Source organism: Otolemur garnettii, unplaced genomic scaffold (genome assembly GCF_000181295.1).
Source record: "Otolemur garnettii isolate 467f Iridium unplaced genomic scaffold, OtoGar3 scaffold00181, whole genome shotgun sequence".
Taxonomy (NCBI): Eukaryota; Metazoa; Chordata; class Mammalia; order Primates; family Galagidae; genus Otolemur; species Otolemur garnettii.
Window position 1 is genome coordinate 2,508,164 of NW_003852576.1, and position 27,726 is coordinate 2,535,889.

Consider the following 27,726-nt stretch of genomic DNA (forward strand, 5'->3'; position numbering starts at 1 on the left):
AAAAAAAAAAACTAAAATTAGTTTTTAGTGATCAGTGCATAATCCTTTTTTGAATATACCAAAAAAAAAAAATAGATTCTACACTTTTCTTTTGGAGATGGAGTCTCACTCTGTCTCCCTGGGTAGAGTGCCATGCCATCATAGCTGACAGCAACCTCAAACTCTTGGGGTCAAGCAAGTCCTGCCTCAGCCTCCCAAGTAGTTGGGACTACAGGTGCACACCACAACACAAAGTCCAGCTAGTTTTTCTTTCTTTTCCTTTTTTTTTTTTTTTATAATTTTAATTTTTCTTTTCTTAGTAGAGACAGGGTCTTGCTCTTGCTCAGGCTGGTCTCAAACTCTTGAGCTCAAGTAAACCTCCCACCTCGGTCTTCCAGAGTGCTAGGGTTGTAGGGGTGAGCCACTGTGCTGGGCCTCTGCACTTTCTGTGGATGAACTATACGGCTTTGTTAACACACACACACACATACACACACACACACACACAATGGGATTTAAAACTTTTGCTTCAAGATATGTAAAATGTCATCTCAACGTCTCATCCCAAATGTCATTCAGTTTGTTGATAGACACACTGGAGTTGTGTTTTAATGTGCTGCTCATAGTTTTGGACTTCACTGAAGAGAATGTTCTATAGATTGATTATATTTACAGGCTACTTCCAAAAAGATGTAAAGAAAATCACAAAAATAAAATTCAAAAAAGGAACACATTCATTAAAATCAGAACTAATAACAGCAGACAAAGGCAGGCCTGGGTGGAGAAGGAGGAGATATTACTGCACGCCCTTCTCTTCAAAGCTCCTTCTCTACCACGGATGAAAAGACTTGGCTTGTTGTTTGATTCCCTCCCTGCCACAGCCTCTGGCCTCAAGAACATGGTCTCCATTTCTCTGAATATAACTGCATTCTATACTTCTGCTGCATGCCCGGTAAAGTAGAAGGATGTGGGCAGTCCACGGGGAGGCGGGCCCACCCATTTGTGATCCTGTAGTAAGAACAACGGGCTCAAACGTGTTTGACACTAGGGATCAGTTTCATGGAAGATGATTTTTCTACGGACCAGGGGTGGAGGGAAGATGGTTGGGGTGATTCACGCTCATTACAGTTACCTCAGATCATTAGGCGTGAGATTCTCGGAAGGTGCGTGCAGTCTAGATCCCTCACATGACGGTTGACAGTCGGTTTTGGCTTCTGTGAGAATTTAGTGCCACTGCTTATCTGACCCAAGGTGGAGCTCAGGTGGTGAAGTGAGTGGCGGGAGCGGCTGTAAATACAGATGAAGCTTTGCTCACTTCTTGCTGAGCTGTCTGGTTCCTAATAGGCCACAGACTGGAAGCTGGGTTTGGGGACCACAACTGTGGTACATTCAGAAAGAAGGATCCAGACACTTTACTGTCTCCTCTGGTGTCAACCCATTCCCAACTCTTCTTCAGAGAGGGACAAAGTGACTCAGCCCATCCACATCCCCTTTTCCACAGACCAACAGCAAATTAACAAAATAATAACTGGTGGTAATGAACTAGAAGCCTGTCTGATGATCCTTCTAGGGTGTGGTTGCTTGAACCTGCCTTTGGTCTTTTTCCCTTCCCTTCCCTTCCCTTTTTTTTGAGACAGTCTCACTCCATTGGCCTAGGTAGAGTGCCATGACATCATAACTCACAGCAACCTCAAATTCTTGGGCTCAGTGATCCTCTGGCCTCACCCTCCAGAGTAGCAGAGACTACACATGCCCATCACAACACTGAACTGGCTTTTCATTTTTTAGTAGTGATGGGGGTCTCCCTTTTGCTCAGGCTGGTCTTGAACTCCTGAGCTCAGACAATGAACCTTCCTCGGCCTCCCAGAGTGCTGGGATTACAGGCACGAGCCACCTTGCCCAGCCCCCCAGGGTTGTCTTGGTCCTGAGAAAATAATTCAGACATGATTAACAACAATATTGCAAAATTATTAACTGTTAAAGTCCATTGTAATTTCAAAACTGATATTTCAGGCTTTCTCAGTACTTTGGAATTATTGTTTATTTCATTATCACTTCACTTACTTACCAAACAAAAACTGTGGCCCTACCTAGGACCTGGCTCTTACATTAGAGCCAGGGTCACAGAGACAATTAACCCTTTGCCTCATAGGAAAGTTGGACAGTTTCTGTGATGTGTGATAAACAGGGAAGCCAAGATTGTTGGGAACCAGAGATGGGAGATGCTGTTTCTACTTAAGAAGTGATTTGGTGAGGAGGTAACATTTACACTGGGTTTTGAAGGATGAGTAGGAGTTTGATAGGCCACAAAGAAGGTAGAGAAGGCCTGTGGAGAAGGCAGCTGAGATAGAGGAAGCAGCCAGTCCATGTAAGTGCTCAACGTATGAAGGGGCCTTGCCTGCTCAGGGTCAGAGCCGAGGACAAATGCAAAGTGGGACAGACTGGAGGTGGGAGGTAGATATTAGGTCACTTTGCAAAAGACCTTGAATATTAAGTTAAAGTGTTCCAGTGAGCAACAGGCGGCCAGCATGATCTCTATACAGAAGAGCCATAGGTCAGGTTTGCTTTTTAGAGAAATTACCTCTGGTGAGTGTGGAAGCTTGTGATGGCTTTCTGCAGTGCTCCAAACACAAATATGTGAATAAGACGCTGTTCCTCCCCAGGAGAAGCAGAAACGCTACTATGCCCACCTTGCTACGTCCATCTTCAGTTTACATTCTTGCCCCGCACAGCCCACGTTTCCAATGTTCTATTCCAAGTCACTCGTTTAGACCTCAGAATTTATTTCCCCATAGAACTAGTGTTCACAAAGTCTTATGTGACTCAGACCATGTCTGAGATGGTACCAGCCTGTGAGCTGCTGTAGGGTCAATGCTTGAGAACGATGTGTGGAATTGGAAGTGGATTGGGAATTCTAACTGGCCAGACTAGGAGCAGGCCCCTCCTTTCTGGAACACCAAAGGACAGCTCTTGGCTTGTCCCTGTTATCCTCAGGATGGCAAGTGAGATGGGGAGGCTGGAGCCGTGGAAGAGTTAAAGGATAGCTGGACTCAGTGCTAAGCAGCCAGCTGCAGATGCCGAGTGTCCTTGGAGCTTCTCACCTCTTTCCCTTCATAGCATCCTCCTTTCCTTCCATCCTCCCCATCCCAGCTCCTGTGTTGCCTCCCGCCTGTGCAGAGGCTGTGCCCACAGAGGCCCGCCCTCCAAAAGGATTGAAGTCTCATTCCCTCACCTCTGCTCTTTCGCCTCTTTGAACTGAGCTTGCCTAGAGGGGAAGTGAACCAATAGTTGACATGACATGAACTGTGGGAGGGCTGGCTTGAAGCCCTCTTGGTGGAAATGATAATTATGCCTGCCATTTAAGGTGCATAACACACCTTATTTTACTTACTTTGTGCTCTCATGCTTCGACTAGTAGGTATGTTTGTACCCATTTCACAGAGGAGGAAACTGAGGTGCATACATGTTGAATACTTAAATGATACGGAGCAGGGATTTGAACCCAGGTCTTTCTGTCCCTGGAGGCTCCTACTACTCTTGGAGTTCCAATTCAAGAACTCTTGCTTCTGAGGACTTCTTGCTAAAGAAGTGTTGGGGACCAGGAGCTGGCTGTTCACCCCACCCAAGGCTGGATACAGAAGCCTGCAAAGCCGCATCACAGCAGTGTCACTTTTCAAGCTCCCTCTCCACCCTCCTGACAGTAAACCCAGCAATAACAGAGTTTTAACCGTGCAGAAGAAATGCTAATTGCAGTCATTTATGCATAATTATTACATAGAACAATGATGATTACACATATCGTTGCCTGTGTCAGAGTAACTTTAGTCTCCGTTTTGTCTGGTTATACTAAATTCTGTTGTGTATTGCCAGCGTTCACAGTTCATTAATCCCACGTGTCATCTTAAACTTGTAGCTTATAAAAGCAGGGAACACCTTGAGTGGGAGGCATGTTAGGAAAGGCAGTTTGGGGGTGAAGGACCTTGATTACCAGCTGAAGCCATTTGAAGGGTATCGTTTGGGCACTCAGGAGCCTAGAAGTCATTGGAAGAGGGAAAGAGCCTGGCCAGAGCCTGGTGTTGGGAGCGGTGAGTTTGGGTGCAGTGGTGGGTTGATGAAGATGGCAGAGGGTTGGCTGTTGGCTGGGGCTTAGTGACTGCGACGCAAAAGGTGAAATGTCATAGCTGGATTTTCCCAGGTGAAAATCCGAGGTGAGACTGGAAAGTGCTCTGCCCAGTTTAGAAACCCAAGTTTGTAATCCCAACCCTACCACTTGGGAGCTCTGACTGCAGACACGCGCCTTAAGTCCCCTGGTTGACAGTTTCCTTGTCTAGATTATTTTATGTGATTTTTAGTCCTCTTCTAGTCTCCAAATTCCATAATTTCCAGACAGCAGGAATGGTTATACAAAGGATGGACTGTGAGAGAAGTTGAGAGTGGATCAAAGGACTCAAAGATATTTAGACAATTGTTCCGTGTTCCCTCCACGCTTATAGAGTATTTCATCAGTGTTAGTTCTTTTTTTTTTTTTTTTTTGAGACAGAGCCTCAAGCTGTCCCCTTGGGTAGAGTGCTGTGGCATTACAGCTCACAGCAACCTCCAACTCCTGGGCTCAAGCGTGTCTCCTGCCTCCGCCTCCCAAGTAGCCGGGACCACAAGCGCCCACCACAACGCCCGGCTATTTTTTGGTTGCAGCCGTCATTGTTGTTTTGGCGGGTCCAGCTGGGAATTCGAACCCGCCACCTTAGGTGTACGTGGCTGGCGCCTTAGCCGGGTGAGCTATAGGCGCCGAGCCAGTGTTAGTTCTTAAATTACTATTAAGAATGGATGTGATGTGCAAGAAGAGATGTTTTTTCCTTTAGAAGATTTTAGAGATTTCCCGCCTCAAATTTTAGCTCTTCATTTTGCTGCTGTTTTGGCAAGATCCAGGGGAAAGGGTGTGCCCAGGTGTTAAATTTTACATTTGGGGATGGGATTGTCTTGGTACAGGATTTTTTTTTTTTGCTAGAAAAAGCCCCGTTGGAGAGTTGTAATAGATCTGGGTGCTATAATTAACACACCCCTAAATCTCAGTGGTTTAATATGATGGAAATGTACAAAGTTGGACAATTAAGTTCATGAACTCATCCTAGAAAAAGTGCCACATACCTCCTTGCTGAATATCACAACGGTCACCTCTGAGGTCCTCCCTGGAGAAGCTGTGCCTTGACGCCTGCACCTAGTCCACGCTTCAAAGCAGTTTTAGAACTCTTTTTCTGGAAAGGCCATCAGAGCTCTTGTCAGACAAGGTCTGACAATTAAGTTTGCAAACTGGAAAAATCACTTTCAAGGCTGACTGGGCACTGGCATTTGTGCACAGCTTCTTATGGGGAGCACTCGGAAGGAGACCGTAATGATATTCACCAATGAGGTATGTAGCACTTTTTCTAGGATGAGCTCATGAACTTAATTATCTGATCTCATATTTCCACTCTTGTGTAGCCTAATTTTGAGAAGAGCAGGGAAGGGCGGGAGACAACTGTGCTCCAGCCAGTTATCGAGGGACCAGAGCTAATAGAGACTGTGTCCTCAATGCGCGATTGCCAAGACTTCCTGGGTGTCAACATCTCACTAGTTAATGCAGAGGGGAGAGTGGAGAATCGTCTGGGAGGGTTTCTAGGGCCAGGCCTGGGTGTGTCTATTACTTCTGCTTGTTCTCTATGGGCCAGAACCTTATAGCTACAGCAAAATGCAAAGGAGGGAGGGAAGCATAGCCTTGCCTTGTGCCCAGGGGAACAGGAGGACAAGTTAGGTGAGCATTCCCTGCCACGGTGCAATATCAGAATGATAACCAGGCACTGCTGTGCCTGGTTTGCAGGGTCAGGCCCAACTTCTTGGGATTCCAAGTCTACAAAGACCTTCTAAAGCTCCTATCGTCTCTTCTTAGGTATCCTCAAGGCAAGTGGCTTCAGTGTGACCTACATTTCACACCTTCTGGACAATGCATAATACCCCCGCATATTCAGTGGATATTAATGGTGGCAGTCTGCATTCCAACACTACTTTAGTCGTATGAAACTCTTCTTGGTTTCAGGTTTCCCTTTTTCCTCTATTTTAGTACATTTTTCTGGATCTCAGAGAGTTTATTAATCTTCCTGGTTTTACCAAGGCAATTCCAAAACAAAATCTTTGAAAAATGACATCTGTAACAGGTTTATGATCAAGGTTACATTGATCTCATGCTTAGGTTCAAAAAGCAGATGCCATGTTAGGTTAAATCAAAGTGTGTAGACCTTTGTCCCCAGAACCTGGTCAAACCCAGAAAGTGAGCAAGGAAACCACATAGAAAAACACTCGAGCCAAATGAAAAGGACACAAAGTGGGTAATTTTGTGAGCACGGTGCCTATTGCAGCTGTACAAACCAAGCTAATGAGATGATGACGTCATCTCTTGTTCAAAGACTAAAGAGATTTTTCCTGAGAGTAAATTGAACTTCCCAGCCTGATGCTGAAGGTGTCGATGGTTCTTCTGTTCTCCCCCACACTCTGGGATAATTATTAGAATTGAGTTTCTGAATTGAATGACGTGTAGAGAAACTGCAATCCCTTTCAAATTTGCAATCCTTTAAAAATTTTACCTTTGATGTTCCTGTTACAGTTAAATAACATGGAAGCTGCCCATTGGTGGGGGCCCCCATGTCTGGAGGGCCTCGTAGTGTGTCCTTTGCAGCAGCGATCTTGGTGCTGTGCCCTGCAGACCTACTATGTGGGCTATGGGTAGAGTCTGTAGGAAACAGAACCAGTCTAGGGGTTTAAGATGTTGTTTTTAAAAAGTTGCAGGTAGAAAAAATTTCTTCCTTTTGTATTTTATAACCATAAGCAATGACTGAGAGGCTGCCACATGCAGGATGTTAGGGTAAGAGAGAAGAGTTTAAAAAGCAGTCTGTGCTTGAAACAACATCAGCATCATTCCTGAGTGTCTCAACGATTATTTCCTTATGGAATCGAGTCCCTGATCTTTTAAGAACTGTATTCCATAGAATGTGTCACCTTCTCAAAAAGTCAAGATCGTTGTGCATTAGGTGATACGGCAAAGAACCACCTCACACACAGTTCTGGTCTTCTTGTGGGTTTTGTTTTTTTCATTTCATTTTTTTTTAATTTTTTTGCAGTTTTTGGCCTGGCCGGGTTTGAACCCACCACCTCAGGCATATGGGTCCGGCGCCCTACTCCTTTGAGCCACAGGCACCGCCCTTCATTTTATTTTTTTAAATTTATTTCAGGTTAATGTGAGGGTACGAGCAACCGGATCAAAATATTTGATTTTGTTAGGTAGAGTTTGTCTGATAGTTACGTCCCACACACAAAAGGTGTGCCAACCCCTCAACCCTGTGCCATTTGGTGAGAGCACCCCAACACCTCTCCCCTCCCTCGTTACCCCACCCCACAAGTTGAATTGAAATGAGTTTTTCTCCTAGTTGGGCGTGCATTGGGTCAGGTCGTCTACTGGCTTCAGGTTAATATTGAGCATATTGGATATTTGCTTTTCTATCCTTGTGACACTTTACTAAGAAGAATATGTTTCAACTCCATCTGGAACATTACAAAAGATGTGAAGTCTCCATCTTTTTAGGGCTTTATAGTATTCCATGGTGTGCATGGAATCCAGTCCTGTGTTGATGGGCATTTAGATTGTTTCCATGTCCTGGCGATTGTAAATTGAGCTGCAATAAACAATCAAGTGCCCAGCACTTGAGCCAGCTGAAATTTTCTTCTCGTTTATTTACTTGGTTGTTTTTGTTTCTCTTTCGTTTTCTTTTCTTTCTTTCTTTTTTCTCTTTCTCTCTCTCTCTCTTTTCTTCCAGAGTCTCACTTTGTTGCCCTGGGTAGAATGCCGTGGCGTTAGAGCTCACAGCAACCTCGAACTCTTGGGCTCAAGTGATCCTCTTGCCTCAGCCTCCCAAGTAGGACTATAGGAGCCCTCCACAACATTTGGCTATTGTGAGAGATCTGATCTCCTGTTCCTCAAGCTGGTCTCAACTCCTGAGCAGTCCACCTCGATTGCTGTCCTATCCCATTGCCCCACCCACCCACCTGCACTGAGATCAATTCCAAAGAATAGGAACTTTGCTTGTCTTGTTCACTGCTGCCTTTCCTGGGCCTGGAGCAGTGTACGACACACAGCATGCAGTTGGTGGAGAATCATTGGGTAAAGAGCATTAATAAACAGTAACGACCTGAAAATAATTCTGTCTAAGTGGCTCTTACATCTTACACATTTAAAATTTTCTTTATATTTGTTTGTAGTTGTGGGTATTTAGCACAGAATACATGGAATGGTACAAATGGTATAAATGCCTAATTCTCTTGTGTAGGATTTTGCCAGCTTCCCAGAAACGTCTTTTGATAAATACAAAGGATTTGTTACCAGCTGGAGAGGGTTGTCTGTGAAGGACTGCTAGCTGCAGGTTTGGGGTAGCATAGACCATGGCGGGGAAGTTGGTGTGAGAATCCCTTGAGTGGAGGTTCTGCCAAGTGGGTTCCAGCCTCCTTCCTCTGGAATTCCCCATGATGATGTTGTAGCTGATCCATAAACAGAACTTGGACTTCATCTTGCCCTTGGACTTACCCTTGCCCACCTCCCAACACACACTTTCATTTTCCTTTTGTTCCCACCTGGTGTTGATGTTATCTCGTTATATTTAGATATTATTTGTTTTGATTTTTGATTTTTCTTTTGTTTTGTTTTGAGTTGTGCTTGAGTCTGGATATTGAAGCACCTGATTGTAGTATAAACTGATTGGTCTAAGAGGTGCTTATTGCCCTAGCCAAGCTGCAGACAAGATGGGTATATTGCTGGAGAAGGCTTCACATCTGTTTGGGGCTCAATTTTTTCTTCTACAAAAATAGTGTAACAAACACATGACCTGTCTTTATTGGGTAGCATTTTGGGGAGAAGAATGCCTCACTAAAGATCTATAAATATAAAATTGCATCATCAGGATCATCACTTTAAAGCATGTCATCAATAAGTACTTATCGAAAATTTCTATGTTTCAATTTACATAGGAAAGCAATAGTGGTTTTTAATACATTTGCAAGTGAATATACTTGACTCTTCCTTAAAAAAAACTCTTATACAACAAATGTTCTCAGTTTAATGCAAAATACAAGAGAAGCAGGTGTTGGGGATTTTGACAACGTGAATTCAATGTTCTCTTTTATTGCTGTGTACTGTAAACTGTGTACAGGATTGCAGCACTATTTACGTAAAAAAATGCCTCCATCTGGAAAATTCTCCACAGTGTGTCCGAATATTGTGACTTTTTATTTTTTAACTTATGAGAAGTTATTTTGAGAGAGAGTAGTTTTTTGTAATTCAATTGATTGATGATTGATTTTTATGACTCCTAGGGACAGGAAAGGTTCTGCCATGCAAGGAGAATTTTACAAAGGATGAATTTGATGAAATACGTAAGACAGTTTAAAAAATCCAAACATGTATAAAAGAGAAGTTGCTGGAGTCATTACTACATTAGTGATGCTCTTAGATATAGAAGACAAAAACTGTACATTAGTACAGTTCTTAGATATAAAAGACAAAAAGGGTTCCTCTTTAAGAGGTAATATTTAAATAGTGAATTTGGGTGGGGTGTTTCCACTTTGGTTAATTAGCAGGAAGGTTCAGGTGTTTGGTAGCAATGGTATTGCATTTCATTATAATAGAGAAGGCGATTGATCTAAAATGCTGTGAACTGAATTGCTATAAATACACATAAATACAGAGGGGTAGTTACAGGGAGCCTATGATACAGCAGGCTCTGTGCTAGCTTCTGACATAGTTCATCTCATTCAGCTGAATCGGCACCACTGTGTTTCTATACTAGAGTTGAGACCAAGGTTGACGGACTTGCCCAAGGCAGCACCTCCAGTGGATGACAGAGCTGGGCTTTGACTTCAGTCCCCCGGACTCCAGAACTAACACACTTATCCCTCTGCCAGCTCCAAGGCCGTCAGTGGCCCACAGTGGTTAAGAAGGACGTGGCTTGTTCTTGATGTGTCATTAGGGTAAATAGAAAAAGAAGGATGTGGCTCAATATGCGTTAAGTCATTCTCTCCAAGGTAACCTCTAAATATATCGTTAAGCAAAAAAACCAAGGTGAAAAACAGCACATTTTATGTGCCACACCTGTTTTTTCTTTTAATTATGTGTATTATTATAAATTTTCCCATTCAGGTTGCCTTCGGGAATAAACTGGGGCCCTGTGGTGTAGGGGTGACAGCGAGACTCACGTTTTACTGTCTTCCTGTGATTCTATTGAGTTGTCAACACTGTACACAAATACTGTTTTAAATTCAGTTTAAAATGGCATTGTTGCTTCAACTGCCCGTGGGGTCCTCCTCATAAAATATTCGCCCAGGCTGATTTCTTCAAGTGTTTTCCCTGCACCTTTTTTTTTTTTGCAGTTTTTGTCTCTGGTATATGAGGCCGGCGCCCTACTCCTTTGAGCCATATATGTCACTCTCTTCTGGTATTTTTATAGTTTCATGTCTTAAGTTTAAATCTTTAATCCAGTGAGAGTCTATCTTAGTGAATGGTGAAAGGTGTGGGTCCAGGTTGAGTCAGATTATTGGGACCTGATCAAACTAAAAAGCTTCTGCACAGCCAAGAACACAGAAAATAAAGCAAGCAGACAGCTCTCAGAATGGGAGAAGATATTTGCAGGTTATGTCTCCTACAAAGGCTTAATAACCAGAATCCACAGAGAACTCAAATGTATTAGCAAGAAAAGAACAAGTGATCCCACCTCAGGGTGGGCAAGGAACTTGAAGAGAAACTTCTCTGAAGAAGACAGTGCATATGGCCTACAGACATATGAAAAAATGCTCATCATCCTTAATCATGAGAGAAATGCAAATCAAAACTACTTTGAAATATTGTCTAGCTCCAGTAAGATTAGCCCACATCACAAAATCCCAAAACCAGAGATGTTGGCATGGATATGGAGAAAAGGGAACACTTCTACATTGCTGATGGGAATGCAAACTAATACGTTTCTTTTGGAAAGATGTTTGGAGAACATTTAGGGATCTAAAAATAGACCTGCCATTCGATTCTTCAATTCCTCTACTAGGTATATATCCAGAAGACCAAAAATCACATTATAACAAAGATATTTGTACCAGAATGTTCATTGCAGCCCAATTCATAATTGCTAAGTCATGGAAGATGCCCAAGTGCCCATTGATCCACGAATGGCTTAATAAATTGTGGTATATGTACACCAGGGAATATTATGCAGCCTTATAAAAAGATGGAGACTTTACCTCTTACATGTTTACATGGATGGAGCTGGAACATAGTCTTCTTAGTGAAGTATCTCAAGAATGGAAGAAAAAGTATCCAATGTACTCAGCCCTATTATGAAACCAAATTATAGCTTTCTTATGAAAGCTATAACCCAATTATAGCCCAAAAAGAAGGGGAAAGAGAGGGGCGGGGAAGGGGAAGGATGGGTGGAGGGAGAGTAATTGGTGGGACCACACCTACAGTGCATCTTACAAGGGTACATGTGAAATTTACAAAGTGTAGAATATAAATGTCTTAACATAATAACTAAGAAAATGCTGTGCAGGCTATGTTAACCAGTTTGATGAAAATATTTCTTATTGTATATAAAATCAGCACATTATACCCCATGATTGCATTAATGTACACAGCTATGATTTAATAAAAAAAAAATCTGCCTTACTAATACTAAGATATTCTCAAGGAAATAGTAGAGTTTCCAAATAAATACATAACAGGTACTTAATGAAATGTGTGGAATGCAGAAGCATCTGAAAACCTACATCTCTTTTATTTAAAAGATCCATATCAGTTTTACTTTCTAGTGTAAATATTCCAGATCTACATAGTAAAACTCTTTGGGGTCTAGTGTTTCTGAAAACAACCAAGAGTTAACCTAATTAGTATTAAAAAACTCGTGTATATATTAATTTAAAAAAGATGGCTATACATTTAAAAAATTACAAGAACAAAAAAAGTGACACTATTAGGCACCAGTGAGAAAAGTAATGTATCTTAAGAATTTTGTATATTTAAAAACCTGGCTTTGGAGGCATGTCTATTTGTGTATATTAAACCAGAAGATGTGGGGTACTAATGCTCTGGAGAGAGCCCTGCTCCAAGATTTCCAGACCCTGGGCCTGACTGTGCTCTGGGGAAGCTACTCCCCATCACTAGGCCTCAATCTTCTGAAATGTAAAATGAGGAGAGGGAACAGTTGCTTCCAACTTGAGAAGCTGGTAACTCCAAAGTTATAAAGGAGCCCTTTTTAACAAGATTAAGTTCATGGTTAAAACTAAGTGGGTTCATGAAAAAAGAGTGGCTATCTTGGCTCTCAGTGGACAAAGAGCACATGGTCAGTTCTGAGCACTACTTGTTGGTTGCAGCAGGTTGGAATTACAGCCAAAGTTACCACGAGCCATCAATTAATCTTGGATGCAAAAACAGAATATCCAACCTGTCACAGCCACTGTGGGGACGTTTCTCCATTTTTTAGTAGGCAGTAGTGTCATCATCAAATATAATATAAATTCAAGCCATTACATTATTCTTGCTGATCTGTAGAAATCAATGAAAAATAGATTCTTCAGAATTTATTATGATCTTAGACTATATGAGTTGTAACAGAGGTCAGCCAATTTAAAAAAATTTTTTTTCTTTTTACATATACATGTGATTATTAGGTTTCCACTTTTTGCCTTCACAGAATTAAAAAGGCTTAAAATTTAACAACAATAACAAGCAAATTTCCTATAAGGGGCCAGACAGTACAAGTTGTATGCTTTGCAGCCCACATGTCTCTGCGGTAACTACCTCACTCTGCTGTTGATAGCAGAAGATTAGCCACAGACAAGACTTAAATGAATGGGCATTCCTGTGTTCTAATAACACTTTAATTACAAAAACAGGCACTGGGCCAGATTCGGCCCAGGGGTCATAGTTTGCTGACCCCTGAATTATAATAGACTCCTTCCCTAAGTTTCTCTCTGCACGGTATTCAAAGATACCTGTTGCCTCCAATGCCTGAATATAGAAATAAATGCTCTGAATCTATAGCTTCTTACTTTCAATTACTCTTTTATGAATAACCTACGTTGCAAATACTCCACTCTGCCCCATTACCTGGATGCTAACCACATTTTAGTTTTATAAGTTGCCTGTCTTATTTCTCTTCACTCTGAATTAATATGTCCCGAGGACCAGGCAGTTGTAGTTGTTTCTCTTGCATTCCTTTGCTTGTGTGATTTTTACATAATTTTGACCTTTACCTGACAATCTTTTGTATCTAGGGAATCGTGGTCAGCCCCGTTAAAAATTGTCAGAATATGATTGGTTAATTTCTTATTAAACATATTCTTCCCTTTTAAAAAAAGTGAAGCTCAACCACTTTTAACAGGCCACTCTCCTCGAAGAGCCAAGAAGGTCTGGAGGTAGAATTTGTCTTGGCAAATCACTTCCAAAGATAGATGTTGGTCTCTAAACTTAGCACATCCCTGGGGAGACCCCTGCCTTAGCCAGGAGAATTGGCAAGTGGCCTCACCTGAGTTGTAAGACCTGGCTCCAGTTCTAGACAATTCCTTCCCAATTTCAATCCATGCTCACATTTTTGTCTTTTCCCTTGAAGCTTCTCCCAGTCTCTACCTTTTCATCTCTCCCAACTTTTCCAGATTCTCAAACTTCACCTACCTTGGCCAAACTTGGTGCTGGCAAAGCTCTTTACTAATATGCACAAAACCTGATAGATTACTGAGATTTACGACATGCTTTAAATTCACTGCCTTTCCTATCCAGCGATTTAGCTGTAGCCCCGATAAAGCAGATTTGTGTGATCCATCTTGCTTTATGTCTCACTTGACATTCTGTCTTTTTTGTAACAGGTTGCTGAATGCTATAAAGCCAGGACTTGTTAAAAAGATCAATAGATTGCCTACCCCCATTGCAGGATTGGTGAGTATACAGAATTGAGATTTATTTTCTAATATTCCTTTGCTCTAACCTAAGGGCCCTGACAGTCCCATTTATTACAGTTCTTGCCTGCAATGTGTACTCCACTCAAATGAGAACTCATTGAATCCATTAGATTAAGAGGTCACTTAAAAATGAAAGATTGCAGTGGTACCTAAATGGCATCTTAATCTTTGTTTATGTTTTTTCCACGAGTGATAAAGACCTTCATTCTTAAACAGGTAAATTTGTTTTGGGGTAAGAGGCTGATAATTAGTTTGACCCCAGGGGAAGAATGTGATTTTAATTACATTTTTTTCATTTCAGTCCTTCCCTGCATTCTCCTGGAATGGAGGAGGGGAGAGAAAGAGACTTTGGAGAGAAAGCAGCACTTTCATAATAAATAGTGTTTTCAGTATTAAAAATCTGCTTGGGTTGAAATGCCACATTTGAAGATCAGCTATTCTAAAGACATAATGGGGGCATCAAGGTGATCTAATGTCGTCTAGAGAACTGTTTATACAGAGTCCTTGTCCTTCTGAACCTACCTACATAAAATCTTACCCGTTCACCTGTGGTCAGAAGTAGATTTTTTTTTATGCATTGATGGTTCATAATGCTTGGCAACTAATTTTAATCGTTTAACCAATGATGCCTTTCCTTTTGTGCAGAAAAAGGAAAGAGGTGGAAGATCGGGAAGTGAACCAAATCTTAGTTCTGGAAGGAACTTGGCAAATGTGCACACACAGGCACACACGCACACACACGCACGTAGGCGCAAAAGCTGAGGATGTATGTGGCCCTGGTAATAATTCACTGACTGTTTCCATTGTGATGCCTTCTGTGCATGTGGTTTGGCAGAAAGCAATGAGAAAAATGTCAGGAATTTAGGCAGGCTCCTACGTAGAGCCCACTGATTGTTGTTAAAAAGTTTCTTAGCTCTATCATGCTGTCTCATGGAAATTAGATGTGACCAAAAAAATTGCATCTGAGAATTGTGCGGGTTTCTGCAGGAAGGTACCTGGTTTCAGCAAGTTCGATGAAATACATGTTTTCTTTAAGAATTGCTGTCTCTGTGGCTGCCTTTGGTCCCCTAGATTGGTTGGTAGCGAGCGGATGATTAGCCATTAACAATCCTTCTGTTTTGTTTGTCAGAATCATGTAGCCAAGTTAGCACATAGGTAAATAAGTGTGGAAGAATAGATGTGAATCATTTTATAAGATAATCAATCAACATGTAGGTATTTATTATGCATGTTAATGTGCATATATTTTAATTATTTTAAAGAGCTTTTTACTAAATTCACCTCTTCCAAACGTTAAAGACATAGTCTTAATGATCCTGACAAATAACTGTTTGGCCCCCAGGCCCAAGGTACCAGGGTTTAATGTTACAGAAGGAAAACTTGCAGCCTGAAGTCAAGAAACGGTTCAGGGAGATCTGGATGAGCACAGACCAGCAGCTTCCAGTCCAGCAGCTACAGAGGAAAAGGTTTTGAAATATTAATTTGAAATGCAAATCATAAGTAGTGTGGGTAAAATGAAGCATTTGGACACATGCATTTATCTTTATATTATTTCTTAGCGCAGATCAAACGTTCCTTACATACTGCAACATTCTAATACTGGGGCAGTCAGGCAGTTTGATGTAAGAAAGCAAGGTGGCCTTGAGTGTTTCCTGCAGTTTATGTACTTGACTTTTATTCTTCCTCTTTATTTTTTTTGTCCACTTTGATTTCTTTTCTACTTTGTTCTTTTTTTTTTTTTTTTTTTTAACAGAGTCTCACTTTGTCACCCTTAGTAGAGTGCTGTGGCATCACATAGCTCACAGCAACCTTCAACTCCTGGGCTTAAGGGATTCTCTTGCCTCAGCCTCACAAGTAGCTGGAACTACAGGCACCTGCCACAATGCCTGGCTATTCTTTGTTGCAGTTTGGCCAGGGCTGGGTTTGAACCTGCCACACTCAGTATATGGGGCTGGTGCCCTACTCACTGAGCCACAGGCGCTGCCCAATTTTCTACTTTGTTCTTTCCATTCATTCTCCTTCCCCAGTTACCTTCATTCTACATTACTTATATCTTCTTTACTAACTGAATATCTTTCATCCAAAAAATACTTTTTTAAGTACAGTCAGTACCTATAATGGGCTAAAATGACGTCAGGTGCCCTTGGTACGCACTGAGCAATCTTAACAATCCTGAGGAAACAGTCTGACAATTCCAAATTCAGGAGCAATGCTGCCAAACAGCTCCGTCAATGCCCAAAGATTCCTTTCCACCCTCCAAAGGCTGGAAAGTTGTTGGAGACTCAAGGTGATTAAGGAGATATATGGCCAGATGCAGTATCTAATCCACAATTGAGGGGAAAAACCAAATTTTATAGGCACTGGAAAAATTGGGGAAGTTCAAGTATGAATCAAACAGTATCTAATGGCGTTCTCCGAGTGTTGGATTTCCCACATGTGATGACTATCTCGTGTATGTAGGGAGTAGTCTTGCTCTCAGGAGGTTCATGTGCCAGGGTGTTTAGGGAGGACGCACCATGATGTGTACAACCAATCCTGAAAATGTCCAGCAAAAAGTCTGTGCATGTGATGCAGAATTTTGTACCCCGTGGAGATGGAGAAGGATGGAAGGAAGGAAGGAAATGTGGCAACATGTTGGATGCAGGTAAAGGGGACACAGTGTCAGAATCTGGTACTAGTCTTGCAGCTTTTTGGTAGCTTTGAAATTTTTTCATGTAAAAAGTTGAGGATTAAAATAAACTAATTCAGGCCAAGGGCACTGGCTCATGCCTTTAATCCTAGCACTCTGGGTGCCTGAGGTGGGAGGATTGCTGGAGGTCAGCAGTTCAAGACCAGCCTGAGCAAGAGTGACACCCCATCTCTACAAAGTTAGAAAAATTAGCTGATGTGGTGGCAGACACCTGTGGTCCCGGCTACTCAGGAGGCTGAGGCAGAAGACTCTCTTGAGCCCATGAGTTTGAGGTTGCTGTGAGCTCAGATGACTCCACTGCACTCCAGCCTGGGTGACAGAGCAAGACACTGTCTCAAAATAAAAACCAAAAACTTATTTTGGGGAGAAGAGTAAGAGAATCTCTGAGTGAAGATGACAGAGACCCCTTTGGGTTAGTAGATGTGCAGCGTTGTGTGAATGTATTTTTCTTTCTTTCTTTTTTTTAAGGGTACTCGGTCTTTATTAGTGTTCTCAATTTGGCCCTTAAACATATCACAATCTTTGAGCGAGTTATAAATGATAAACGTGTTTACATCCTCCAGGGAGAGGCGAACTTTCCTCCTCATCTTTTCTAGAAACTCTTTTCTGTTATTTTGAGATACTGTCTATTAAGGAGAAATGCATTCTCCAGCCTATGTCTTGAAATTTTTTTTAGTGTTATAAGTAGCAGTTATATGAGATAAAAATATAACAATGGAAATATAGGCTGGGCACAGGGGCTCACACCTGTACTCCCAGCACTCTGGGAGGAACTGCCTGACCTTACCAGTTTGAGGCCAGCCTGAACAAGAGACCCCCATCTTTACTAAAAATAGAAAAATTAGCTGGGCATAGTGTGTTTTTCTTAGGACATTTCTTCTTTCTGGTCTTTCTGTAATAGTCAAGAAAGGGCAGATAAAGAATCCCTCAAAGGCCTCAGAAAACTTCTATGTTGATTTATACTGAGCTAGAGAGTTGATAGACCATGGACCATATTGATCCAGAAGCCCACAGTAGCAGGGGCCATAGAGAGCTGCAAAGTGTGGCCAGAGGGTTTTTCATGCCTGGAACCCGTGCCTGTGTGTCTTAATGGCCTGGTGTTGAGAAGCCAATCCATTAAGATGGCCCAGCTACTCGAGTTGAAGATAAATAGAAAAGTGTGTTTTCGCATAGCAATCCCAAATTATAAACACATGGTAGATTCACAAAGGCATGAATAGGTGTGTTTTAGCCCCTGAGTCAAACTGTGGTTACCAAGAATTCAGGGGTGAAGGTGTTAAAACAAAGTAGTTGAAAATCATTTCCTGGCAAGGACGCAGAGACCCTGGATCCGGGTCTGCATTTCTTCTGTAACGATTGCTGACATCTGAAGCCGCGTGGTGACTGCCTGCAGATGCTCGCATTCTTCTTTAGGTGTTAGTGATACTGTTGCCTGTTGCCAGGGAGAAAGATCTCAAATTTAGGTCTTGGCATACCAAAGACTTTAAAAAACGCTGCCCGTCAGCCCGTCAGTATTGTACAGTCAACACACATCCTACAGCTCGATTAATGGTCATTAGAGATCAGGATAGATGTTGTTTCATTCTGGGAACTTAGGGCTTTGTGCACAAGACACCGAGGTATGAAACCCTTACTTAGCACAGAAGTTCAGGGACTAAGCTTTTTCTTGCCCAGATGTTAATTGTGGCAGCTGGGGTGCGTGCGCGTGCGCACAGATGAAGTATGGTTGGAAATAGAGGCTATTTGGGGATTCTGCCCTGGAGTACCAAACCTTCCTGGAGCTGTCAGGGAATGTTTGCTTGAGCTTTCCCGTGAGCCTGTGAGGATGCAGGCTGCCTGAGAAAAAGGGAATTTTACAGTGGAAAATTTAGGCATGCAGTGTGTCCATAAGGTTTGTGTACAATTTAAAATAGTTTTACATTGGTATCTGTAAAACTGTATTTGAGGACATGTGGATCTATGAAGAGGAAGTTTTTTGCCTAAAATCAGATGAATGGTAAAGCTGAGATGAATCCCAAACCCTGGCTACCCTTCTCCTTGCTCCTTACATAGCCACGAGTTCCCAGCTGAAGGTGGAAAACCACATGCTCAAGACCAATCATCTTGCCTCTTGTGAAGACTTTTAAGTTCATCTTTTTTTCCTTCCTTTGGCCAATACCTTCAACATATCTTTCTGAGCTCTGTGAAAGGCCTTATTTTCTGGACTGCCTCTGCGCCTGATGAATTACGGCCATCTGACAGTAACTGAAGTTCAGTAGGATCAAGCGGGAATGTGACTGGTAGAACTAACCTGCCATTTAGCCACCCTAACCCACTCCGAAACTTATTCTTTGGAAAAAAGATGTATTTTTCTCTAATCAAAGATAAGATTTCAGATATGGTTAGGGCTGAGCTTCCTGAAATGGATAAAAATGTAAGTTTCCATGAACTCTTTAGACTTCAGGAAGCTTTCAAAAGTTATCTGCTTTATTTTATGAAACTGATGTCAGAACAATTGACATTTCATTGTTTGAGGGAGTTCAGAGTTGGGGAAATGATGAAAGGGCTGAAGAGATTTCCACACCATTAGAAGATTAAACATATTGTTTTGGACAAAAGATAGACGAGCAAAGCTGTTGGAAGCAGAATAGTAGGAGTGACAAGCCTTTGTGCAAACGTCATCTTTGTAGAAGACACCAGTGCATTAACTTTGGGTCGCAGGGTGGGTGTCTACCTGCCGGGGAGAGGTTTCCTACAAATCCTCCCTGGAGTCTAGCTCTTGTGTGCCTCAGCTCATCCTTAGTGACGTCTTCTTTTTAGATTTGTATTCTGCAACTTCCTTTAGAATTTCTAGAGCCTTTACCTTCCCTTCAATGGTTTATCTTATGGATTAGTTCAGAAAAATCTGGAGAACACTTAAAGAACTAAAAATAGACCTGCCATTTGATCCTATAATTCCTCTATTAGGTATATATCCAGAAGACCAAAAATCACACTACAATAAAGATATTTGTATCAGAACGTTCATTACAGCCCAATTTATAATTGCTAGGTCATGGAAGAAGCCCAAGAGCCTATCAGTCCACAAATGAATCAATAAACTGTGGTATATGTACACCATGGAATACTATGCAGCCATTAAGAAAGACGGGGACTTTACCTCCTTCATGTTTACATGGATGGAGCTGGAAAATCTTCTTCTTAGCAAAGTATCCAAAGAATGGAAGAAAAAGTATCCAATGTACTCAGCCCTACTATGCAACTAATTTATAGCTTTCATAGGAAAGCTATAACCCAATTTTAGCCCAAGAACATGAGGAGAGGGGAGAGGGAGGGGAGGGGAGGGTGATTGGTGGGATCACGCCTATGGTTCACCCTATAAGGGTACATGTGAATCTCTCTAAATGTAGAATATAAATGTCTTAACACAATAACTAAGAAAAAGACATGAAGGCTATGTTAACCAGTTGGATGAAAGTACTTCAGATTGTATACAGAAACAGTACACTGTACCCCATGATAGTATTAATATACACTGCTATGATTTAATAAAAAAAATTTAAAAAAAACTAGGCCAAGTTCTGTTCTCTGCCTCTATCTCTCTTCCAGTGGAATTATTGTTTTAGGCCAGGAGGGAAGCAGTGCCGGCAGGGAGGGAGGTCAGAGGTGTGAGCTACCATGGTGATAGCCATCATTTAACCAGCATTAAATGCCTACTATGTGCTGGCCGCAGCACTAGATTACCCTTCCCATCCTTTCCAGTAACCCTCTTGGCCCCTACCGTATCTCAGGAAACTGGGGTTCAGAGAAATAAATTACTGGCTTTCCAATTGATAATAGGAAGAGTTGGGATTTGAACAACTCCGGTTTCCCAGCTCTGGGGTCTATTGCCTTTTCTACTGTGTTACGCTGCCTCCACTCATCCTTCTAGAACACGTAAATGAATCTCAGTGCTTTCAAGATATCTGGATGGAAGCATCAACCTCTAAGGAGAGCTTATATGTTCTTAGAAGACAACCTCTCGCCCTTCTCATTTAAAATCTGTTCCTTCAACCAAATTGATCCAGTAGCCTATTTTAAAATTTTAAAAGGCACTGCTAAATGTAACATTTCTACTCTTCTCGCTATAAAATCAAGCCCCAAGTGGCCACACTGCAAGCATCACAGTCAAGGAAATAGCAGTCTGACCACCAGTAATAGAAAAGCATCAGAAACATTTATTGAACTCTTTCAAAAAAAATCAGAATGATTCTGTTTGTACCAAGCAGCCACATTTCCTAGAATGCCCTCCTCTCTCCCTCTCCCCGATGCACACAGACACTCACGCTGTCGATGTCTCACTTGCCAGCCCCCCAGACCCCTCCCCACCCTCAGCAACCTGGTCTTGCACACTCACCCTTGGCTAGTTCTTACCTCGCTCGCTTCTTTACCTTTTCTCTGCTATTACTGATGATTAGCCGTTTCCACTGCAAACCAATCCAGCTAGACTCAACCCCCTCCCTTGCCCTTACTTCTGATTTTAGACAATCACAGAATTCTCCTTCATGGGGAGAGGAGGAGGAGGGACTTGGAACATTACCCTCGTGTATTTTCCTACCATTCTCTGCCCTTTGTGGGGGTGGCCTGATATGAGCAGGGATCTCCAGGGTTCTTCCCATTCTTCTTCAGGGGACAGGTGAAAACCAGCTGCGGAGTGATGTTCCTTGTGAAGGAGGCACATTTCGCTGAAGGGAATGAATAGGCCTGTGAAGTGGCTCAGCCACAATAGAATTTAAGGACACACTTTCCTTTATCTCCCTCCCTGGCACAGAATGAAAAACCTCGGTTCTGTTCCTACACCACACAGAGAAGGAATGCTCGATTTGCTGCCCTTGAGTTTGATGCCAAAGCCAAGCCAAAGTAGGAACGGTGGTCAGCATTTTAGTAGGATAGACAGAAAAGAGGATGGACTGTGGGAACACAGGAAAACGAGTGAGGTCCCGGGACCATCCAGCCTGCGGTTCGTGGAATGATGGAAGAGGCACTTACGGACGCTTTGATTTTTTTAATGCCTCCCAGGTTGCCACGGCTTGTGTGCTGCTAGCTGTAACATCCTCCAAAGTTGACTTGTAACAGTGCACATCATCCCGTGTCCTTGGTCTTCTCAAATGATTGTATATGGTTCCCCAGTGTACATGGAATAAAATCCGGACACCTCAGAAGGGCGTCGAAGGCTGTCCCCGAGCTAAGCTCACGTTTGATGGATATTGTGCCATGTATCTGTCAGTCTTAGAAACCAAAAGACTGGCCACTTAGTGAAGGCGATGATGAAACCGTGTCAGTGGAGAGAGCCAGTCTGCACAGGACCCTGGGAAGGGTGAAAGGGAATTCCGATGCCCAGTGCAGCGGGCTGGCTCTTGGCTTTCCTCTACCTCTGTTTCTCTTCCAGTGAAAGCTGATGTGCCTGGACTGACAAGTTAGCCCTTTGTGCATCTTTTGTGGGTACTTTGGAAAACTCAGTAAGAGTTTTTTGTCCCTCCACTCATGCTGTTCTTATTATCTCCCTTCTGATTTTCTCATTTGGTGAACACATTAGGATCCGTTGCTTTATAACAAATCACCCCCAAAACTTAGTGGCTTGAAACAACGACATTTATTATCTCAGAGCTCCTGTGGGTCAGGAGTCTGAGCAAAGTTTAGTTGGGTCCCTTGTTCAAGGTCTCCCAGAAAGCTGCATTCCATGTATTGGTCAGGGTCACTTCAAGACTTGACCCAGGAAGGATCCGCTTCTAAGCTTACTCATGTGAATATTGGCAGGATTCACTTCCTGGCAAACTGTTGGCTAAGGCTTTCCTTGGTGCCTGGCCACGTGGGCTTTTCTGTAAAGCAGCTTACAGTGTTGCAACTTGCTTCATCAGAGTGAGGAAGCAACAAGAGCCAGAGAAAGGGAGAAGGAGAGACAGAAAATGACAGAGAGAGACAAGAGGGACATCACAGTCCTCTATAACCTAATCTCTGAAGTGACGTTTAGTCACTTCTACCATATTCAGTAAAGTCACTGGTCCAGCCCACACTCAAGGGAACGAGATTACATAAAGCCTTGAATACCAGAAGGAGGGGACTTGGGGAGCTGTTCAGAAGCTGCCATCACAGTGAATGAAATGTTTGCATCAGTCTATTGAGAAATCAGGCAATAGATTTCTCGTCCTCCTAAAAACGTGTTCCTTATGGTTATAGAACTTTAAAGATAACAGTTTTCCATAGACAGACTCTCTTGTATGACATCCAGGGTCTGCTTCCCAGTTTTCTTCTGCACATATACACCGAAAAAAAGACAGTGTTTCTCTCTCTCCTTCCTAGTGAAGATCCTCTTATGATTTATGACGTAATTTTTGCCTTGGAGGAGATTACCTTCTGAAAGACAAGGAAGGTCTAATATCAGGGAGACTGTGCCATGTTAATGAACCAAGTATGATAGGCAAGAAAGAACAAGAGAGAAGTTTTGATTTGAGATTGAGAACTTTGGGGAGAAGTCTGATTTGAACAGTGAAGGCCGCTGGAGTTGGAAGAAGAACATTCTAGCTTTAAGGCATGGAATGAGGAAGGCTCCACACCAGAAGAACCCAGGTCTTACCTGGGAGTAGCTATTACTTGCATATGACTGTGACTGGATCCCAGGTCCCACAAGAAATCCATGTTTGGGAAAGTGAACCAGGAATAGTTGAGACTGGAAATGTCACCTGGAGGTGATTGGACTCGTTTTGTGTGTGGTAGGTGCCTCAGGAAACAAGGGACTCTTGTGTTCCAGATAACTGGAGTGGCCAGGTGGAAAGCTGATTACAGCAAGAGACCAGCTGTGAAAGTCGTGCATTTGTCCAGATGACGGACGATTAGCTCCTGAACCTTGGTAGAAGCGTAGGATCAGCGATGAGGAGACAGGATTTGCTTTCCCCTGAATGTAACATGCCATCAGTGACAACACACGCCATTTTTTAAAGTATAACTAATTTTAAAAAGCTGCTAATTCAATTATGACACAATTCTAGGACACCAGCCATGAAAAGGTGTATCTTCATTTCAGAGATGAAAAAGCATGTCTTAGAATCGATGAAATACGATCAATGACGTTAGAACCATGACATCTACATTTTGGACTTGAGCAACTTGGTGGATACTGAGACCTTTTGTAGGAATCATGGGAGCAGAGGAATGAGAACTGGACTCCAAAATAGAAGGTGAATTCTCTTCTGGATATACCAAGTTGGCTATATCTAAGAGAGATTTATATGCAGATGTCTGGCAGACTATTAGAAATGCTGGTTTGGAACTCAGGGAAAAAGATATAAAAAAATTGGACCAGCTTAATGAATGGATTATTTTGACGTTAAATCCTTATGCTTAAGTATATATAAAGGCAAATTATTTCTTTTTCTATAGCCACAAGCTGTGAAGTTCCCCCTGCCCCAAATTGTAGTCTTATCTTTTCAGGGTTTGATGTACAGAGGCAGGCACTAAGGGTAGGAGGGAGGGGTGACCAGAGGGCTTGGGGACCGCTGGAGAAGTCATTAGCAATTTTGCACTTAACTGTGGAAACTGTGACAAATAACAACTCAGGAATATCTTCATGCAATTGACAATTCATTGAGACATAATATCCATCCAGTCTCATGCCCTGCGGCTTCCCTTATACCCCAGGATGTTTCCTTCTTTGTAGTGGGCTGAGCTCAAGCTGCGGTAACAAAGCACCACAAACTGGGTGGCTGAAACAATAGAAATTTTTTTTTTTTTTTTGCAGTTTTTGCAGTTTTTGACCGGGCCGGGTTTGAACCCACCACCTCCGGTACATGGGGCAAGCGCCCTACTCCTTTGAGGCACAGGCGCTGCCCAGAAATTTAGTTTGTTAGTTCCAGAGACCAGAAGCCCCACATCAAGGTGCGAGCAGAGTTAGTTTCTTCTGAGGCCTCTCTTGGGCTTACAGATGGTCTTTCCTCTTTCTGGGTCTGTATCCACATTTTTTCTTTTTACAAGAACAGCGACATATTGGAGCAGAGCCCACCCAGGTGTAGCTTAATTACCTCTTTAAAGGCCATATAGTCACATTCTGAGGTACAGAGGGTTAGGACTTCAAAATATGATTTGGGGTGAGGGCATACAATTTAGCCCACAGCAGTGGGTAAGCTAGCCAAGCACTTAAATTCTTACTCACATGTGTTTTGAATGCCTAGACTTGCTAGCTGAAGTCCAATATCCTTTTCGTGGACCACAAATTATTTTTCCAAGCTTGTTTCCATAATTATTATATTTTGTGTCTCTGCAGACGTGGAAGCTTATATATAGCAGTGCTGTAAAGATTTTTCTTTTCTCCCTTTAGGTTATTTTTTTTTTCCCCTTCCTGTCCCTGAAAAAGAAAAAAACGCCATTCATTACAGAAAGAAACCACTTGTTCTCCCTTATTTCATTGGTGACATTACATCAGTTCCTCACTTTTCCCCCTGAGGAACAGACCCTCAATTAGAAACAGGGAGGACAAAATAAATAATCGCAGGAAATACATATTTTAGCCTGAGTCTCACTTCTTTTTTTTCATAGTTAAGCTTCCCTAAAGAAGAAATTTCTGTGTAACTGTTGGGAAACCTATGTGATTCTATTGTTTGACAACAGGGGAAAAAATTCACCACGTATTTGAAAATGTCGTGGTAAAGAGGAGACCAAGCTAAGCTGAACAAGCACTTCTCCTAAAACGAGGTTGTTTTTATAGGAAGTTTGTCTTGGCAAGCATTTCGAAAGAACTTGCTAGACACAATTAGATGGCTTCCTGCTAGAAGCCTCGGTCTACCCTTCTCTCAAATGGGTGCAAAACTTTGTTTCTCTGTCTGTTATTTCGTCCACAGTATAAACGCCTGGATTCCTGAGTAACTGAACTGATATTTACCTTTTCTAAAATTTAACTTTATTTAGTTTACAGTTTTGGTTTGACTTTTGAACATAATTTTTTTTAAAGTAGGGTCCTTGGTAGAAATGTGATGAAAATGGTACTTGACCTCAGCAGTCTTCCTTACAAAACTCATCATCTCTGTGAAGCCATGAAAAAAAATCAGATAAGTTCAAAGGGAGGGGCAGTCTATAAAATACCTCCCCAAGACTCTTCAAAACTGTCAAGATCATTCAAAATAAGGCAAATCTGAGAAATAAGGAAAGTCCAGAGGACGCTAAGAAGACATAATAACTAAATATAAAGTATCCTGGGCACGATCTTAGAACACAAACAGTACATTAGGGGAAAACTCATGAAATCCAGATGAAACCCACAGTTTAGTTACTAGCAGCGTAACAACCCGAGTTCATTAATTATGGCAAATGTACCATAGAAATGCAAGATGTGAAGTGTGAGTTACACCCACACTCTGGGCATTATTTTTGCAGTTTTCTGTGAATCTAAAATCTATTCCAAAATAAAAAGTTTGCTTAAAACTTGAATGAATAGCAGTAAAGATAAAAGAGCATAATGCAAAGATACTGTGAAGTAGTTAAGGAAACCCGGGTTTTATTAATACATGCTGAATGCCAACCTGCCACTTGACCCACTATCAGTAAAGGGCAGGATATCAGTGATTCGGCCGGTGTATCAATCTTATAAACTTTTGTAAATGATGCATTGATTGTAAGCATTGTGTTTTATAGCACTGGAAAATTCCAGATGATAACCCTACACATGATGTTTCTGCTCATGTATTTCAGGATCCCGTTTTGAAAATCTGCACAAAGAAATATTTCATGTCCTTTAGGGAGGTGAAATAAAAAACAACAGGTGGAAAATGGATTTTGCAGTAGCATGAACAGCCACAGCCATAAATACTGGTTTCTGAGAATTATACCGGCAGAGCCCTGTAAACACATTAATCACCTCACAGTGCAGAAATTCCATTCTCAGATGTCATCTCAATTTCAGGCACAAAGATTAAATGCTTCCATTTAAATTCAGAACACTGAATGGATTTGATGATCCTTTATTTTCATGGGGATCCATAGAGAGAGGTAGCCAATTTCCTCATCTGTCAAATGGTGTTGATAAGTCTCATCTCAGCACTGTGGGATTCAATGAGATGATTTACATAAAATACCTAATAGGGTGGATGGCGGATAGTATGTTTTCCATACATCGTAGCTTATTATTTATTATGCTCATGAGTATCCTGATGGCCTTAGAATTGCACAACTGGAGGCCATTTAGAGATTTACTTTTGAAACATCATGATTTCACCAACAGGGAAAATGAGACTCAAAACCAGCGACTTCCCCGGGGTCATAGCAGCTGCTTTGTTCCAGAGTTGGCACTGGAGTTTTTGGCCCTGAGGTCCCAGTTAGGGGCTCCTTCCAGATCCAGATTTCCTGACAGTATTGCAAGGCTACTGTGCACTTGTGGCTATCACAAAGCTGTCCCTCCGAAGTGTACTGGGCCATCTCTGGTTCTTGTGATGTTATCCCCTTTCTCAGAGGGAGCAGAATTCCCCGCCTCTCTCCGCAGTTGGTGTGGCAATCAGCTCTCTGCCACTTAGCTCCTTTTCACTGCATCAGCGTTTCAGCTACTGCAGCCTGCTGGTGGTCAGAGCAGGGTCAGCGCTGGTGAGGACTGTTTGGGGACAGGGAATGTGAGGGCATTTCGGCTGCCGTGCAGGGGCTGCCGTGTGGCACACAGGAGATGCCCCTCCCCTCTCCCAGGGTGCATATGCTGGACATCCCCAGGGAGTGTGAGGACGCACCAGGGTAAGTAAAATGTATGATCAAAAAGGACTTGCTTATGGGTGTCCCAGAGAGAGAGAAGGAAGCTACTTAGATTTTAACACTTGGTTAAGAAGAAAAAAGTTACTTTGTATGCCCTTAATGGCACGGCTAATCTAATACCAAAATTACTTTCCTCTGGATTCACCTTGTCCCTTGATATTTTTACCACCTGTTGCTCTTAATTAAGCTGTAAAAAGATGATGTTAAGCAAAGCATTGTTTTTTTCTCGGGTGTGTGGTGGAAGACATGTAGCCACATTAGTTTAATAAACATAAGGAGGGTTTGAAAGAATTTTGTGAATC

The 27,726-nt window shown here is 42.2% G+C and overlaps 1 protein-coding gene across 5 annotated transcripts in view; it reads left to right on the plus strand.

Moving 5' to 3' along the window:
* The window catches only part of LIMCH1 (LIM and calponin homology domains 1), a 359,691-nt gene that overhangs the window by 161,803 nt on the left and 170,162 nt on the right, over window positions 1-27,726 (plus strand). For 4 of the 5 annotated variants that reach the window (XM_023519618.1, XM_023519619.1, XM_023519620.1 and 1 more), the window contains exon 3: window positions 13,903-13,972. In XM_023519618.1, coding sequence (XP_023375386.1) covers window positions 13,903-13,972 — 70 coding nt within the window. Of the gene's footprint in view, window positions 1-13,902; window positions 13,973-27,192; window positions 27,407-27,726 lie in introns of those variants that run through there. The other variant, XM_023519623.1, reaches the window with a different exon arrangement.